The following is a 19,300-nucleotide window of genomic DNA, read 5'->3' as shown; positions in this document are numbered from 1 at the left end:
CTTCCTCTCACCGGGAATACTCCAACAGATCCCCTTCTTCCGAAGATGATATCTCCTCCTTCCTGTTTTTCCTCTTCGCTGAGTACTTTTCTTTTATTCCCTGCATTACTGATGAACACCATATCATCTCATTCATAGCTTGTTCCAGCTGCACAACCACTGGTGATTCGTTTCATTGTAGTCCTGTCGCCAGGGGGGGTACAACGGCCTCGTTAATTCAGATGGACTTACTCAAGTTTTTTTTATGTATTTTGACCCGTAGAACACGAATTTTTTGGGTAACAGTTGATCCGGATGTCGATAAGATTGTTATAGACCAAGAACTTGAGGAATCAAATAACAGCGATTTTTGGCAAAACAAAACAATATTTTGTATTTTTTGGGCCATTTTAAGTAAAAAATATTTCTACAAGTTTTTTCGTAGGATGCACAGTTTTCGACATAAACGCGGTTGAACTTTAAAAAAATCGAAAAATTGCAATTTCTGAACCCGAATAACTTTTGATTAAAAAATAAAATAGCAAGTCTGCTTACCGCATTTGAAAGTTTAAGTCAAATTATATCGGTTTTGATTATTTGCATTGGTAAAAATTTATTTTTTTATTGTTTAACAAAGCTATAAACACGTAGGGTTTCCCGTGCTTTTACATGCGTTTTACCGCATGTAACGTAGAAATAGTCTTGATTGCACTAGTACCTATTCTACCTACTCGTTCGATTTTAAATGAGAAATCATAGAAACATCACTCACGCACTAGTTGTTTGTAGCTTTGTTTAACAATAACACAATAAATTTTTAGCAATGCAAATAATCAAAACCGACATAATTTGACTTGAACTTTCAAAGGCGCTAAGCAGAATTGCTATTTTATTTTTTAATCAAAAGTTATTCGGGTTTAAAAATTGCAGTTTTTCGATTTTTTGAAAGTTCAACCGCGTTTATCTCGAAAACTGTGCATCCTACTAAAAAACTTGTAGAAATATTTTTTGCTTAAAATGACCCAAAAAATACAAAATATTGTTTTGTTTTGCCAAAAATCGCTGTTATTTGATTCCTCAAGTTCTTGGTCTATAACAATCTTATCGACATCCGGATCAACTGTTACCCAAAAAATTCGTGTTCTACGGGTCAAAATACATAAAAAAAACTTGGGTAAGTCCATCTGAATTAACGAGGCCGTTGTACCCCCCCTGGCGACAGGACTATTGTCCCTTCGTTTCGTTTTATTTTCCTGTGTGATTAAATACTTATTCACAATATAGTTCCTACGCGTAGGGGCGAGTTATACTGTCCGGAGAGGCAGTGCTTGCTTGCCCATGCAATGGCTTGAATTACAAAGGAGGTTCGTCGGTTCTCCGAGGGCTCCGTTTGTGGCCGTCTGGAATGGACTTTTCAAGCGCTCTAAAAATAAGGAAGAATTTAAAAATGACATACATATATTGAAGATATCTTGATTTTTGTTAAACGTTTTTGAACCAATAAATTCTTTTGTAGAAGCAGTTAAAAATTACTCACACTTTTCAAAAATTTGTTTTAAGTCTTCCAAAGACACTACCAAAGAGTGAAATGGACTAAAAGGGATACTGGGAAACTAAAGCTATGTATATTTTTGTGGAATCTTAATATAAATTTACTATTTCTAATAAAAATGGTAAATTACTTTATGGATCTAAATTAAAATTAAACTTAAAAAATTTACAAGTAATATTGATTTACTTTACATGCATTAGGATTTCAAAAAGTTTGGTGTAAAAGCTTAGGGGGAGGGATCTGGCGCGTTTGTTTAGAAGTTATGTTGGCGATTTTAATAGAATTTGGTTTGGCGCCTTTTTTATAAGCCTGTCCGGACCTAAGTGGACCAAACGTAGTATTTTGATAAACATAGTGCAGTTTCAAGTTTTATTTTTCGAGAGTGATTCGAGAATTATATCTTTTGATTTTTTTGAAAATTCACAAACAATAATCAAGTAGAAAAACCTGAAGATCTAACGGTTGGAACTTGGAAAATATACTTTCGAGGGAGTAAAAGAGTTCATATATGTAGGCTCACAAATCAAGCAAAGTAATACAGTAACTGTAGAAATTAACAGACGGATATACATGAAAATAGGAATAGGAATCTAGAAAATATACTATGGATTAAAAAAACTATTAACATCAAACCTAGTCAAAAAAAGAACGAAAATATACAGAATACTGATCAAGTCCGTCCTCACTTACGTGTCAGAAACGTGGAAGATGACAAAAAGTGATGAAGAACGTTTAGGCTGCTTTGAACGTAAAATCCATAGACATATTTATAAAGGCTTGAAAAAGAACGGATTATGGCGTAGACGCTTTACTGACTCTATAGCGAGCCTAGTATTGGTAGGTCTATCAAAATAAACAGGCTGCGGTGGCTAGGCCACTTAGAGAAAATAAATCAAATGGAGCAGTCGAAACACATTTATAACCAAAGACCGGATGGAGTGTGGTGAAGAGGCGTGTCTAGAGCACGATTTAAGGACCAGGTGGAAGACAAGTTACGAGTATCAAGAGCACCAAGTTGGAAAATTAAGGCGAAGGATAGGAAGGAATGGAAGCTGTTTTTAGAACAAGGCAAAACCTACCAATGTAGAGCTAATGATAATGATCATGATATATTTTTTTGAAAGATTTTATGGACTACTCTATTTGTTAAGAATGTTCACTAAGGAATTAAGCATGGTTACAATCTTTTATGTTACAATTTGTGTTTAACAAACTACTAAGTTTAAATTTGATTAAATTAAAGGTCTTGTACGATAATGGGTGATGAAGCGAAATAATTTTGTTCAGCGCGAGAAGACTGATTTTGCGTCGTCAGATTACGGACTTGCAAATGCGAAGGTATTGCAAAAATATAATGTAGAGCGCGTGGTGAGATTTTAATAGATTTCTGGCGGGAGAGTCTAGATATCGGCAAAGAAAACGGCATGAAATATTACCACAGAGGGTAAAATAATATTTCACGGGTTCTATTTTATCTTTTTGTGGGTTTCCAGTTTGCAGTTTTGAAGCAATAAAATGTTGTATAAATAAACACAATAAATAAAGTGTTGATTTGATCGGCTATGAAAACCTTCTGTTAAAATTATAGAAGTAAAAATATACGAATTTTTTTTGTTCAGGGCAATCAAGGAATTTTAACCTACATTACTTATGCAGAAACTAGCACTTTGGGTCTAACTTTTATATGCAGATGTTTACAGGATCTTTTCAATTATTGTTTGTGTGAAGTTGGGTCGAGGCAGGGATGGCGGTTTTTGACAAAACACCAGTTTTCAGTTATACCGGTTTTTTCTACCTACGGTTTAACCTGGCGGTAACCGGTCAAAAAAACCGATTATTCCATAAACCTGTGTTCGGTTTTTTAATTTATAGCCAATACCCAATAGGATACATTTACATTGAGTTTTAGATGGCGATACTCCATTCGAATCGATATCAGTCTATTTCAGTATAGAAATCAGTTTCAGTCAGCTGAAAATTTCTCATTTACGCGCGGGGAGCGAAAAATTTTCCCATTTTTCTCTAAATTCAGTATTTTTTCCACTTATCTGGTTCTTCACCGGTTATTACTTTAAAAAGAAAAACCGGTTATAACCGGGACAAAAAAGCAAGCGGACAAACCGATTATTGCCCAGGAAAAAACATTTTTTAGGTTATAACCGGTAGGTTATTCCCATCCCTAGGTCGAGGTAATAGATAATATGTAAAAATAATCCATTTCTTATTATATATTGTCACTGTCCCAGGCCGGCCCTGTCAATTCCGGAAGCTTCTGGCGGCGGACTGTCTGAGACCCTTTCTGTGGGCGTGAGAAACTTGTTTACAATTGGCGTATCTAGAAAGCCATCGATAAACCTTTTTTTTATTGCTCTGTAAATAATATTTACCTTCCGATGTTTCTCATCTTTCGATCAGTAGATTAATTGTACATAACTATATACATAGACATTTTTGGAATTACAGTTTAGTTGTAAATTTAAATACGTCGGTGTACTTTGATATGTATTGGGCGCGGTATTTTTGAATTTGTAATTATGTAGATAAAGCATTAGATTTAGTGTAATAAATAAATTAGATATAGTAGTTTGTTAAATAAAAGATATAAATTCAGTGTTTTTTTCATTTATTTAGAAGTAGGTAAGTTATTAAAAATTATTAAAGTCAACTTAAACTAAACATTAGTGCCTCAAAGATCATAAAAAGACAGTTTTGTAACATTGGTAATTAGAAATGGATAATAATACCGAATATAAACTCGCAGTAAATACGTGTGGAAACTTTAAAAATAAATAAATATAAATCGTAGTAAATAAAGTGTGTGACCATATCTTCACAGCATAAGCAGAACATCACTGACCTGCTCGTTAAGGAGCTACAAAACGAATTAGAAGAGAGAGACCTGGACACTACTGGGAAAAAGGCTGATCTAGTCGAACGTCTAAAGAACGCTCTGCAAGAAGAAGAGGGTCAAGATCCAGAAACCTACGTGTTTGAGGACAAGCATGCTGCTTTGATTTCGTCAATTTCGAAAGAGATTTCTGAAGTTTCGACAGACATTACATCGTTAGAGAACAAAGTTTCTGGTGAAATCTCCCAAGTTTCGACGGACATTACATCGTTAGAGAACAAAGTTTCGGCAGACATTAGGTCGTTAGAGAACAAAGTTTCTGGTGAAATCTCCCAAGTTTCTGGCGAGATTTCGAAAGTTTCCTCCGATGTTTCGAAAGTTTCGACAGACATTACATCGTTAGAGAACAAGATTTCGAAAGTTTCGGGTGATAGTATAAAAAGTGATAATCGTAAATCGGGTGATAAAAGATCATAAAAAGACAGTTTTGTAACAATATTACAAGCTTTGTCAATTTATGTGGTAAAAGGTAATTAACGAAAATCTCTAACTTTTGCTACAAAAATGCATTAAAAAAACAAAATATTGCAAAAAGCTAATAGTACTGAAGCGTAATCTGTGTTATTAATAAAGAAATATACTAGGATCGTAATAGGATAGATATATGTTTTGGAGATATGTTATAAGCCTGTAACACTATTGTAGTAATCTACCTCGTAGAGTCTATTGCATAATTATTATATTTGTACTATTTTATCACGTAAAACCTAGTTAATATTGACTATTGGTCTTAAATATCTAGTATTCTTCGCGTCAAGATATAAGAAATTTGGCCTGGCGCTGGTGGGATGTCCCTACCGATTTAGTATCATAATAACAAACAACAAACCCTCCAGGAGCGGATTCGCTAAAATTAAGGGGAAAGGAACAAATGCAAAATTTTGACGCCTGTCAAAATTTTCAATGTGTTTTAAATGTAATAATTTTTTTCGAATCCTGAGAAAACTAATATGTAAGTATTTTTGAAAAATTTAAACGCATAATGAAAAATTACTTTATTGCCGAGGGCCGAAAGTCCCTTGGAATGAATTAAAAGTTTCGTTTGAATGAGATATTTGAAATTAAAAATCACACTAAATTTTCTCTTAGTTTTTCACCCCTGTAACTAATTAAAATAAACATTATAGAAGTTTTCAGGGACTTTCGGCCCTCGGTAATAACGTAACGGCTTAAAGCCGAAAGTTCGTACCCATCCCCTTAACAAAAAAAAATTCAAGTCTTCAAGTAGATATAATATTTTAATGGGGTTGGAATAATAAATATAAATTTAAATATCATATCATTATATTTATTACGTATTTATATCTATGTAGTTATAGGTATATTATTATGTACAATGAAATAAAAGAAATGAACAAATTAAAGAAATTAACGAAATTAATGATAATAACAATAAAAGATTAAAAGAGTGGTAGCAAAAATCAGAATTAAAAAGATAACATAATAAAAAATAACATAGAAAATAACATAGAAAAATAAAATTTGAAGTTTAGACGGAAAAAAATAAATACAAATTACAACTCTATGTCACTATCGCTGTCATCTTTACTAGAATCATTATCTAATGTTATAATTATTGGTTTAATATGTGAGGTTAATGTTCTGTAATTATCTTCCGTTTTTATAACATGTGAAACACAATTTTGCCACAGTGTTGGGGAAATCTTTTTAATTTCTTCTACAACATGTGACACCGATTCGCTACTAAATTTGAGACAGCAGTTGTTTCGCCGTAAACTTTCCTTAAGTTGGCTCCAGATTAATTCAATGGGGTTGAAGACACAGTAGTAAGGAGGTAATCGCAATACATTATGACCATTACGTTTGGCTAATTCGTCTATAACAAATTGTTTCTCAAACACTTTTGTGTGAAGAACTTCCAACATTTCTTTTTTTGTATATGTTTCTTCAAAGTACAAATTATTGTCATACAAAAAATCAGATATCTGTTTTTTTTGTCGAACCTACACCGGGGATTTTTCTAATTTGTTCGCTGTGATACGGTGCGTTATCCATTACAATTACACTTTTTGGAGGCAAATTTGGCAACACCTTCTTTTCAAACCATTCATTAAACAAGCTACTCGTCATATTTTTATGGTAGTCCAGCTTTGAATCTTTAATGTTTTTTGCCGATAGTAAAAAACTTTCCCCTCCAAGCCAGCCATTTTTGGATCCGATGTTCAGAATAATTATTCGCTGACCTCTATTAATTGGATAATTGGGTGCACATTTAGTAGAATCGTCTGTCCAACCTTTTTGAGCAGTATCGTGGGTATCGAACCATGTTTCATCTAGATAAAATATCGGTCTTCCTTCATCTCTAAATTTAGATATAGCATCCAAGTATTCATTTCTCCATTTAATTAGACGAGGAGAATCCATTATTGATGATCGCTTATTAATTTTCTTGTATCGAAAACCAATGTGATTCAAAAATCTTGATAAAGTTGAAGACGAATACGTAATGGAATAGTCTTTAACAAGTTGATCGTAGATCATACTAAGCGTTGGAACTAGGTTCTTTGAATAGAAATTTTAAATTGCTCTTCTAATTACCTCAGCATCTTTTTGATTTACTGCTTTATGTGTAGAAAAGTCACTCCGCTTTTTACGAGGTTGAATTCTATTCGTACCAATTTTCCACACTGTTGTATATGGCATCCTTGTCAGTCGAGATGTTGTCTTGATGAGGAATTTACCGTCTTCTGAATTTGGATTATCTTCTTTCACAGTTTGATAAACATTCCTAATAATTTCTTTGGCATCATCAGATAAATGTACACATGTTTTACACTTAGCACTAGCTTAACCGACTTCAGACATTTTACTTGAATACTCGCGATCTAACCTTCTATCTAAATGCAAGAAAATAACTGCCTGAATGTGCAAATGTCAAACTTAAATATGTTTGCCCCCCTTTCAAAATGTTCCATAATGTATGTTTTCTGGAAAAATAAATGATACTTAATTTTACCTAAATACTTATAAGCACGAGAATTATGTGTAAAGCTATAGAATAATAATTAGAGGTATATCTTATCTTTAACTAATGCTCTTTCTAATGATTCTTTAATTTTTTTATTTAAAGATAGAAAGCTGCATTATCGGAAGTCCATTTTGTTTAAAGTGAAAACGATATAAAACACATTATAATCTAACTCCATAAAATTCACGTAATGAGCGCATTGGACATAAAAATTGTTTGTGATCGTTTGTAATTGATTCCAAGCAAGTTAATTTCAGATGACTAAACGAATTCGTCTACAGTAAACAAATTTTTTAATACATTGTCTAGAAATTTTAATTTCAATAATTTATTTGCATTGATAGGTAACGAGTCAGTTCTTTAAATAATATAAAGTACGGCCCTAGTAGCTGTTCCAAAACTATTGCCACCCGTCGCAAAGACAATTGAGGGATTAGTAACGTCAACTATTTATTATGATACTAAATCGGTAGGGACATCCCACCAGCGTCAGGTCAAATTTCTTATATCTTGACGAAAAGAATACTCATATTCCCATTATCGCATATTACCAAATATCTCGTGTTAATATAATAAATTAGTCGCACACCACTGGCTTGTAGTAATTTGTGGACTAAGCCACAGCATTTAGGATGGATACGTGTTTGTTAAGTCTGCCCTCCGTATCCGGATAAAGAGAATTAACTGAATAGCTCGGTACTTTTCGCGGCTATTACGTCATTATTGATCAAATAAACGATGCAGTTTACGGAACAGCTACAAATTAAAGGACGCATTCAAAGGTCCGGACATGGCGAAGGGCCCGGAAATGCCGCTTTCAAAGAAGATTGGAATTGTTTGTAACAGTCAAGATGTTTTGACAAGTTCAGTTTGTTTCTGCTTTATTTTTACAAAAGATTAACTTCTTTGGAAACAAGTTTAAAAATTTGTTGTGTTTGTGGAGATTCATGCTAACTTTTGTCCAATATCTCGTTCTAAATAAACTATAATAATTCAGTCTACTTCGGAAGTCGTTAGCTAATTGCAAACTATTAATAAAATTTATTAATATTTAAAATTAATATTTCTTAATATTTTGTAGATAACGACTTCCGAAGTGGAACTAAAAACGCCAGTAAAATTATTAATTTCCAACTTAGCTGTGGCTTAATTTCCCAATTAATAAAGTAAATTACATAAGATGCCACAAAAGAAATAACTTCAGATCAATAAATCTTAAACACTTTTACCCTAAGGTGTTGGATGTAATGTCTTTAGTTTTTTGGACAAAAACGTACTTTTAATTGTGTCGTACATGCGTGGACAAACTTAGAGAAGCCATATGTTCAGCAGTGGACGATAACGGCTAGATGATGATATCCCGTTCGAAATAAACTATAATAATTATAAACAACAGCCTACTTCGGAAGTCGTTAGTGAAATACAAATTATTAATAAAGTTTAATAATATTTAAAGTTAAGATTTATTAATATTTTGTAGATAATGACTTCCGAAGTGGAAGTTAAAACGTCAGTAAGATTAATTTCCCACTTAACTGTGGCTGATTTCCCAATTACTATAGTAAATTACGTAATATGCCAAGTAGCACCGAACGGGTTTATTAAGTATTTTAAGGATGCTTTAAAGCTGTGGAATAAAACTAAAGTTAAAACCATTTGGTTTTTAAGTAAACCTTAAGGCTGAAATAAAACCGTTTACAGCATAAAAGGGCCCACTCTAAAAGAGGTCAATAAAACTAAAAATAAAAACCTTCTTAAAACTTTGTTCTCTTAAGCAACTGATTTTAAAGCTGCTTTAAAAGTGCTCTTAAAACCATGTTAAAAGACGCTTTACGTGCAGGCAGTTTTATAGCAAACTTAAAAGGGTTTCTTAAATGGAGACTTTTAAAGATAATTTACCATATTAAATGATTTTTTAAACCCATATAATCCATATAAGCCAACAAATTTTTACATGTTTTATGATAGGTAGATTCGTATTTGTAACTGTAACCATAAAATATTAAAAAGTACTTTGTTATTTTGGGACTGTTAAGTAAAAAAACACTTGCGCATCCAACTTTATTGATAATGTTATCAAAAATAAATCTAAATAATTCACGGGCCCTAAAATTTCTGACTTTTGGCGATTAAAAAAATAGAAATACTTAATAAAAAAATTTGAATCCGAAAAATATTCATTTGAAGAAAAATAATTTTATCTACAATTTTAATGCTTTAATGTTAAAATAAATCGAATTTATCTCTTTAAGTCGCCTATTTATAATATTTATGTAAGTATAATATTTATACTGTAATCTATCATGGCTTTCAGCATCTTCAGAAAGCAATATGGCCGAAATCCAAATAAGACTATTTAGTCTATCGACGGAGAATTGTTAAGATCAAATGGTTTTATTTTATACCTTTACAAGGGCATATATCCTACATAGAAGCAAGGTTGCTTTGGAATTAAAACCGTTTTGTTTTAATGTTGCTGTCAATAATGCCACTCGGTTTTAATGTGAATCTAACCTAAAATCGAGGCGTCGTAGTGCTGTGTGTGTTGTATTTTTCGTTTAAAATGACCCGTTCGCTTGTATTTTAAGTACTTGCGACTTATTTCTTCCATACTAACTGTACTTACACTTTTTACAACACACTACACCACTGTTTCGTTCTAAAACAAATGACCGACCATTTTGGACATGCAAGAAGAGGGGATGAGTTTAGTTTTATTGTTTCTAACAAGAAGCATAGTTTATTCTTTACGATTACCAAACTGATTCAGTTAAGAGTGTTTGGTTTTAATATAGCCTACTAATTGCTTTTAAAAAAGCAACTTTAAAGAAAACTAAAAAAAAAATAGTTTTAAGGCATATGTTTTACTGACATAATAGTCTTGATATCAAGTAGTTTTAATAATAGGTTTTATTAGTCATATTAGGAAAATCTTTAAAACTGCAATAAAACTAAAACGTAACAAACTAGAATCTAATAAAACCAAACAGTCCGGAAGTTCTTTATAAAAATAATTAGTTTTAAATTGAACTGAGAATAAACCATTTTAAAACTACAATAAGACAAATTATTTATTAAGATTAATTAGTCTCATTTAATACTTTTATTAGATACTTTAAAACTAGTGACAAATGCTCAACGGTTTTAAAGTTCTGACAGTATATCTACAAGGTAACTTTAAAACCATTTTTTCTTATTTACCATAATAAAACCTTTATAAACCTTTATAAAAACTAAAATATTTTTATTGTGATATTTGGGATGCCACAGAGAAACAACTTCAGAACCATATATTATAATCTTAAACCTTTTACCCTAAGGTGTCGGGTGTAATGTCTTTAGTTTTTTTGGACAAAAATGTACTTTTAATCGTGTCGTACATCCGTGGAGAAACTTAGAAACTGGGTCATGGATACATTTTAAGGGATATGAATGGGGAGAGCTAATCATTAAAACAGATAGATATTTACAGATGTTCTTGACTTTCAGAAAACCAAAATCCATCCATCCAATGGCACTACAGCCCAAATCGAGCCTTGGCCTCCTTCAATAAGCTTCTCCAATCATTTCGATTTACCGCTGTTCTTTTCCATGAACGCGTTCCCAGGAAGTTCCTGGCATCCTCATCGACTTCGTCTTCCCATCTCTGATACAAACCCGTGAAAACCAAAATACCTCTGATAAATTTTTATATGGACGCCTTTCGGGATCTTCCTGGACTATTGGGCATAACACTTGAAAAAAAATTCCTCTTGCTTCTAGGAGGTTATGACTGATAGGGCTTTTCTTACAAAAACTTCCATGTGGTTAATAACGTTTCCTAATATAACATTTGTAATAAATAAAACAAGCAAAATTTATCTACATCTTCCAGTATAAACGGAACAGTTCACTCTTCAAAACCTCTTAATTCCAATTTTCATGACCCTGTTACATTTAGTTCTCGAGATATTTCTAATTGGCCCTTTATATTCCTCACCCTATATAAAACGTTATATAAAATAAGCTTCAGTCATTTTTACTTATGGTAGGGGAGCCCAAGCGGGGATTTTTGCAGTTACTCGAGCGCGCCAGATTATCATAAGGGGAGAAACCTGGTATCTTACAGATGTACCGCTAATATATTGGCTCTTAACATAGGGAAGTTCGTTAAGCGGGGCGCGTAAAAAATCTATCCTTAGAAATACTCGAAATTGTCAGATTAAAATAAGGTAAGTTAAGTATTTGCAAAAATATGTATATTTCAAAAATCTGACGATTTGAGCTGGGCGTATGGAAATGGGCGAGTCAAAAAGTTTCACAAAAAGAAGCGAATATTTCGCGAAATGAACGTCAGATCGAAAAACTAAAAAATACGTCTTCAATATTTTTCAAAAATCTATCGAATGGTACTAAACATGACCCCCTACGGAAGTAGGGTGGGGGGTTACTTTAAATTCTTTAATGGGACTTCAAATTTTTATTGAAGATTTGGATTCTTTACGTAAAAATAAGTAACTTTTATTCGAAATATTTTGTCGAGTTATGGATAGATGGCGCTATAATCGGAAAAAACGATTGTTGGAAATGGAAAAAAAAATTAAAAAATGGAAAGTCCCCACTAAAATGAAAAATTTTGCTTAAATTTTTTTGGTTTTGGACCTAATAATCACAACCCAATAGGTCCCCATAACGCTCGAGTGACTGCAAATTTAGCATACTTTGCTCCCCTACAGATCATAGGAAGTCTATGCTTGTAGTTATATAAACAGCTATCTTAATACTTACATATTATCTCCATCCTGGCTTCACTTTGTGCAGAAGCAAAAGAAGGGGCTTCTGCTGATACCTCACAACGGAACACGCCACTTGTCCTCCAGCTAACGGGATGCAGTACTACTTTTTTCTTATCGGATTTGGACATCTATAAATATAGAAAAATGATTGGTAATAGCAGGCCAGGATATATAATTTAATTAATCATACATTTTAATTACAATAAATTTAATAAAATTTAATAATAGTCCATGTGGTGAGACCGCTCCCGTCTGAAAAAATGTCTGATTCGGTTTCTTTGTGGATTCCTATTCAAAAATGTCCCCTTTAAATAAATCTGAAGGGTGCCGGGCGGAATTTTTGGGCAGAAATTGCTTAAACAATTTGTAAAACAAATACAAAAGATCACGTTTTATTGCCCTGGAACATATATTTTTAGGTTTCTTGGGTCATTTTAAACAAGAAAGGTATCTTGTAATTTTTCCTAAAAATTTATAGTTTTCGAGTTATAGGCGATTTAAAATATGAAAAATGCGAAAATACGCATTTTCGAGGCTTAAAAACTCATATTTAAATAAGTATTTTTGAGGTTGCAGATACTTAAATTGAAGATTAAACATTCAGCTTCAATATTCTGAAGAGTGATCGCGTCTAACCTTAATTTATACCGTTGTCTTTTAATTGTTAAATATGCGTGTTTACCCGATTTTTTGCCGGTGCGGCGCGCTCTATTTCAAAAATCTCCAATTTTCCTCCGAAAGATATTTTTTATAGATTCTTTGGGATATTCTAAATAAAATAAGTTTCTTGACATTTTTCGCAAAAGTTAACAGTTTTAAAGTTATAAGCGATTTAAAATCTGAAAAATGACAAAAAACGCAGAAAAAACGCAAAGAAAAATTATAAGATAACTTTCTTGTTTAGAATGACCCAAAAAACCTAAAAATATATGTTCCAGGGCAATAAAACGTGATCTTTTGTATTTGTTTAAAAAAATTGTTTAAACAATTTCTGCCCAAAAATTCCGCCCGGCACCCTTCAGTTTTATTTAAAGGGGACATGTTTGAATAGGAATCCACAAAGAAACCGAATCAGATATTTTTTCAGACGGGAGCGGTCTCACCACATGGACTATAAAATACATACAAATTTTACAGGGTGTAACAAAAATACAGGTCATAAATTAAATCACATATTCTGGCACCAAAAATAGTTCAAATGAACCAACTTACGTTAGTATAAATATGCACATAAAAAAAGTTACAGCCCTTTGAAGTTACAAAATGAAAATCGATTTTTTCGAATATATCGAAAACTGTTGGAAATTTTTTATTGAAAATGGACATGTGTCATTCTTATGGCAGGAACATCTTAAAGAAAAATTATAGTAAAATTTGTGCACCCCATAAAAATTTTATGGGGATTTTGTTCCCTTTTTTTTGTATATCTTTTTTGTATAACCCCCCAAACTTTTTTGTATATCTCAATAAAATTACTATTGTGGTACCATTAGTTAAATTCAATATTTTGTAAACTTTTTTCTCACTTAGTATTTTTTCGATAAGACAGTTTTTATCGAGTTTAAGCTTATTTTTCAATATGTTTACATAAATATTTTATGGGGGTTTTGTTCTTTTAAACCACACAAATGTTTGTGTACGTTCCAATTAAAATATTACTGCGGTACCATTAGTTAAACACAGTGATTTTAAAACTTTTTTGCCTCTTTGTATTTTTTCGAAAAGGCACCTTTTATCGAGATGTGACTTCTTTTCAAAATATACCTAAAAATGTAAATCATAAATAAATGTTCATATTATTGCCAAGTCTCCATAATCGTACTTAACCATATACAAAATATGTGGTGGATTTAACAAATACTCGAAATATCTCGATAAAAACTGACTTTTCGAAAAAATACTAGGAGGCAAAAAAGTTTTAAAAACATTGTGTTTAACTAATGGTACTACAAAAATAATTTAATTGGAACGTACACAAAAGTTTGAGGGGTTTAAAAGAACAAAACCCCCATAAAATTTTTATGGGGTGTCCAAATTTCACTATAATTTTTTCTTAAGATGATACTGCCATATGAATGCCACATGTTCATTTTCAATAAAAAATCTCCAATAGTTTTCGATACATTCGAAAAAATCGATTTTCGTTTTGTAACTTAAAAGGCCTGTAACTTTTTTTATGTGCACATTTGTACTAAGGTAAGCTAGGTTCAATCGAATTATTTTTGGTCTCAGAATATGCGATTAAATTTATGACCTGTATTTTTGTTACACCCTGTATATGTGATGGATTTTACAATACATAATTAATGGATATTACTGATGAAAGTTTATTTCATGTAAGAATAATGGCACGTTAACACGTATCCAGTAACTGGCGCCAGTCACACTGAAACGACAGCGCTGGTATGGTAGTGGCATCATGTAAACACTTTTTGCGCCAGTCCATCGTTGTCTGCCAGCGCTGTTTCGAATAGAAGGTTGGTCTATTTTTCATGCCAGTGCCATGCCAGTTACTGGATACGTGTAAACGTGCCATAAAACACTGAAATAATCGGATTGGAAAAGCTTGGATTTTTATATACAAATTAGATTTATGCGACTTTCGAAACTCAAGAGACTAATAACACTAGTTTACACTCAAAATGCGACTGGAATGCCACATGCTGTTTTTGGTTAATTTTTGCTCCCTGAACACGAATATGGTGGAAAAAACTTCCTAACACGTAAAATTTTTGAGTTATGTTTAAAAAAAGATCAGTATTTTGATATTTTTTTTTTTAAAACAGTCATTACCAAATTCACGTTTTTTCTAAAAACTGTGCATAATTTGGCAACACTGGGATGTGTAATGTCTCCGAATAACGTATTAAATAAAAAATAAACCAAAGGCAATCCTTATTCGGCAAACCTACCCATTTAAACCTATTTCCAAATGTCTTTATTCCTCTAAGCCGCATCTATTTTTATATGGGCCCCCATGTACGAGAATTTCGCCGTGGTTTGTTGACCTTTGGGTATTCCAGAAAATGCTAAAAGTATGGAACGGCTATAAAAGCAGCTCGTTGGTAAATCACCCCATCAGTATTGGTTTAGTGCGCATAGTAGTGTTATATCGAAAAGTGAAAGTATCCAAAGTGAAAAATGTATAAAGTCCAGAAACGTGGTTGTGTTAACCCCGCGGATAGTTTTTGTTACATAATATGTACCACATATTATGTGGTCAGTTTATTCATAAATCGCAGAAAAGGATAATTAATAAGAAGACAAAAGTAGCTTACCATAAATATTTGGATGTGTTATTGGCGATCAAGATCGGAACTGGGCTCCTCACCTATGTTGCCAAACCTGTGCTGCAAATCTAAGTAATTGGTTAAATGGCAAACGCTTTTCTATGCCGTTTGCAGTTCCGATGATTTGGTGGGAACCAACAAGTCATTTCAACGACTGTTACTTCTGCATGACAAAAGTGTCTGGATTTTCAAGGAAGAGTAAACATAAAATTGAATATCCAGATATTCCGTCAGCAATAAGACCGGTTGTGCATAGCGAAAATTTACCAGTTCCAGAACCCCCGGCAAATTGGGAGGAAGATTTAGAAATCTATGACGATAGAAGTGAACCCGATGATGCATCAGAAAGGGGCGATTCCTATTTACCCGAAAGCGACGAAAAATAACCTCATTTCTTCCAACAAGCTGAATAAAATGATTTAGTTCGAGATCTTCACTTGTCCAAAGAACGTGGTGAACTCTTAGGTTCTAGATTGAAATAATGGAATTTACTAGCAAGTGGAACCAAAGTTACAACATTTAGGAACCGTAACCAGGAGCTATCCTCGTTTTTCACTATGCAGGATAAAATGTGTGTTTGTGTTAATCCAAATAGGGTTATGGAAAAATTAGGATTTGCACAGAACCCAGAAGAATGGCGTTTGTTTATAGATTCTTCTAAATAAAGTCTAAAAGCAGTTCTGTTCCATAATGGCAACAGAAGACCATCTATTCCTCTTGCACATGCAGTTGATATGAAAGAAACACACGAGAGTATGTCGCTTATCCTAAATGCAATAAGCTATGCTACATACAATTGGCAAATATGTGGTGACCTAAAAGTCATCGGAATATTACTAGGTCTACAGGGAGGATTTACAAAATTTTGCTGTTTTCTTTGTCTTTGGGGCAGTAGAGCAACACAGAGCCATTACCAAGTTACAGAATGGTCTCCAAGAGATCAATATATTCCAGGTCATGGTAACATTAAGAATATACCTTTCGTTGATCCCCAAAACGTTATGTTACCTCCGTTACATATTAAACTGGGATTGATTAAAAATTTCGTTAAAGCATTAGATCAAGAAGGACATGCGTTTAAACACCTTAAACAAATTTTTCCTAACTTAAGTGACGCGAAGCTAAAAGAACGGGTACTTGTTGGACCACAAATCAGAAAACTACTAAGAGATCAACAGTCAACAAAAATTAAGTGATATTGAGTTAGCTGCGTGGAGATCTTTCAAAAGAATTGTTTCCGAGTTTTTGGGAAACAAAAAAGTAGAAGATTACCAAAATGTTGTAGAAGAACTACTTAAAAACTACTGCAAAATGGGCTATCGTATGTCTCTAAAAATACACTTTTTGCACTCCCATTTAAATTTTTTCCCGGAAAATTTGGATGCGGTCAGCGACGAGCAAGGAGAAAGGTTCCACCAGGATATTCTCACAATGGAGCAACGCTACCAAGGAAGATGGGATTCAGCAATGATGGGAGATTACTGTTGGTTCCTCATGAGAGAAACTGATACAGAATATAAAAGGAAATCAGCGTTTGCAAAAAATTTGTATACCAAAGACTTACCATAGTTTTTTATTCTAGTTCAAAAATTGTATATATATTATATAAGTATTTTTATAATAAATATTAATATTTCTATAATTCAAAATATATACGTGATGGTAAATTTTGGTGTTTGAATTCGTAATTAGGATGCTTTAAACTTCCCGATACAGCTATTTTAGCATCAGTCGCAACTTTTTTTTCCTTTTTGTTGACTAGTGTAATTTAAAGGACTATTTTCTCACTTTAACTTTTATCCAGATATTTCTATATAAAGGTTTCTCCCAAATGCTTTCCATTTTCCTCTGTCATCTGCCCAGTGGCGTAACAAACTCCGTCGCCCCTCCCCCACCCCGCAGAATAGAAAATGGGACCCCTTTTAAAAAATTACTAAATTCGACTTGTGTAAAAAAAAGCGTATATGTGTTAGTGTACTTATGCACTGTTTATGAAAACTATATTTTTGATCTTTATTGGTATAGTATAGAAAAGAACAAACATTGAGAGCGTAGGTGCAAAATTTCATGCCAATATTTTTAAACTCATTTTTTCGAATCCTGAGAAAACTAGTAAGTATTTTTAAAAAATTTAAACGCAGAGTGAAAGATTACTTATGAACCCTGAAAACTTTTATAATGTTTAATTCAATAAGTTACAGGGGTGAAAAAAAGAGAATGTTTAGTATGATTTTTAATTTCAAATATCCCATTCAAAACAAACTTTTTGTTTATTCTAAGTAACTTTCAGCCCTCGGTAATAATGTAATCCTTGTTTATGCATTTAATCTTTTCAAAAATTTTATAAGTTTTCTCAGGATTAAAAAAATGAATGCATTTAAAAACATTAGTCCGAAATTTTGCGCCTACACTCTTTAAATTATTAGATATTATTATTCTATGAGATGAACAACTTTCTTTGTGCACTACTATTAGCAAATATAATCTACAATTATTTTATTAATATCTATCTGATTGACAACTTCGTTTTCAATACTTATAAGCGCTAGAGAAGATAACCGTGCTTCTGACATTATACTAGGAAGATATGGTTTTATTAATTTAAGTTTAGAAATTAATCTCTCTGAACTAGCGGTCATAACAAGTAAAGTTGAAAACAAGGTGTACGCATGACACACTTCTGATACGCAAGATGCAAGCACTAGTGCAATGAAAATCTATAAGAAAAATTTTGGATCCTGCAAAAACTTCTGAATCCGATTTGAAAAGATATCCACTTTTAGGATGTAAGACTTTAAAATCGTTGTTCACTTTGTACATACTTATAATTCCAGCTTGAATTTGTTAATGACAACATTCGAGATTTCAGAGAATCACGCCTACTCTATTTATAATATATTACGGGTTTGAGATGCGTTGATTATGCAATAATTTATCAAAATATTTCTTAACTCTTCCAAACCTTTTGATTTTAAAACTACAGGGAAAGTCACAATTAGTAGCAAAATCTTTGGATTCTTGCAAAATGACGTATCGTTTTGACTAAATATTTGACAAAAATTCTTTATAGTTATGTAAAAGTACTACTATTTTGTAAAATAGATGGGAAGACATATTATCCAGACTGTTCCGTTTTACTTTTTTAATTATTAGTTGTCATTCTCTACTCACGATCTGTGGTAGTTAATATTATTTTAGACACTGTTTTTAAAATTTTCATGTAGTTCTGCTTTACACCAAGCAGAGTTTGAAATCTGGATGTCCACCTAGTCACAGATAAAGTTTTTAGAGTAAGCGATTTTGGTTGGACGTTTTCCTGCATTCTTTGGTAAATCGAATCGAGGGAAGTTTTTAAAGATTTCCAGGCACTGTTTAAAAACGTTGCGTATGCATGCGTAAAATAATACATCAATAACACATTTTTACTTATATTAGACGACAAAATGGGGCCCCTGATATATTGCCCCCCCCCCGCAAGCTTCATGCTGCGGGGGCTCTGTTACGCCCGTGCCTCTGCCAATCCTCTAAACTGTTTTCCGCCACTTGTGTCGTCTAACCATTTCTTTTGAAAACATACAGACGTAAGATTGTTCTGCCGCGGAAATTTTTTAGAAATGTTTCAATAATTACTCAGGTGTTTCAGCTGCGAGTTCTGATGCCTGCCTACTGATCTTTTGTCCTGTACTTTACCTTCCAATATGACTCATTCACCTCTAAACCTATGACACAAACATTGTATTTCTCTAGCTAGACCACAATGGAGGAGTATTATTGAAAACACGAGCTTGAATCTTTATTTCCAGTTTT

General features: G+C 32.8%; 1 protein-coding gene across 2 annotated transcripts in view; it reads right to left on the bottom strand.

Annotated features, from left to right (window-relative positions):
* Window positions 1-19,300, bottom strand: part of LOC114337066 (uncharacterized) — a 654,507-nt gene that overhangs the window by 242,176 nt on the left and 393,031 nt on the right. For both annotated transcript variants that reach the window (XM_050642021.1, XM_050642024.1), the window contains exon 4: window positions 12,196-12,331. In XM_050642021.1, coding sequence (XP_050497978.1) covers window positions 12,196-12,331 — 136 coding nt within the window. The remainder of the gene's footprint in view (window positions 1-12,195; window positions 12,332-19,300) is intronic.

Source organism: Diabrotica virgifera, chromosome 1 (assembly GCF_917563875.1).
Source record: "Diabrotica virgifera virgifera chromosome 1, PGI_DIABVI_V3a".
Classification (NCBI taxonomy): Eukaryota; Metazoa; Arthropoda; class Insecta; order Coleoptera; family Chrysomelidae; genus Diabrotica; species Diabrotica virgifera.
Note: the sequence above shows the minus strand (reverse complement) of the source record. Positions and strands in the feature narration are given on the sequence as shown.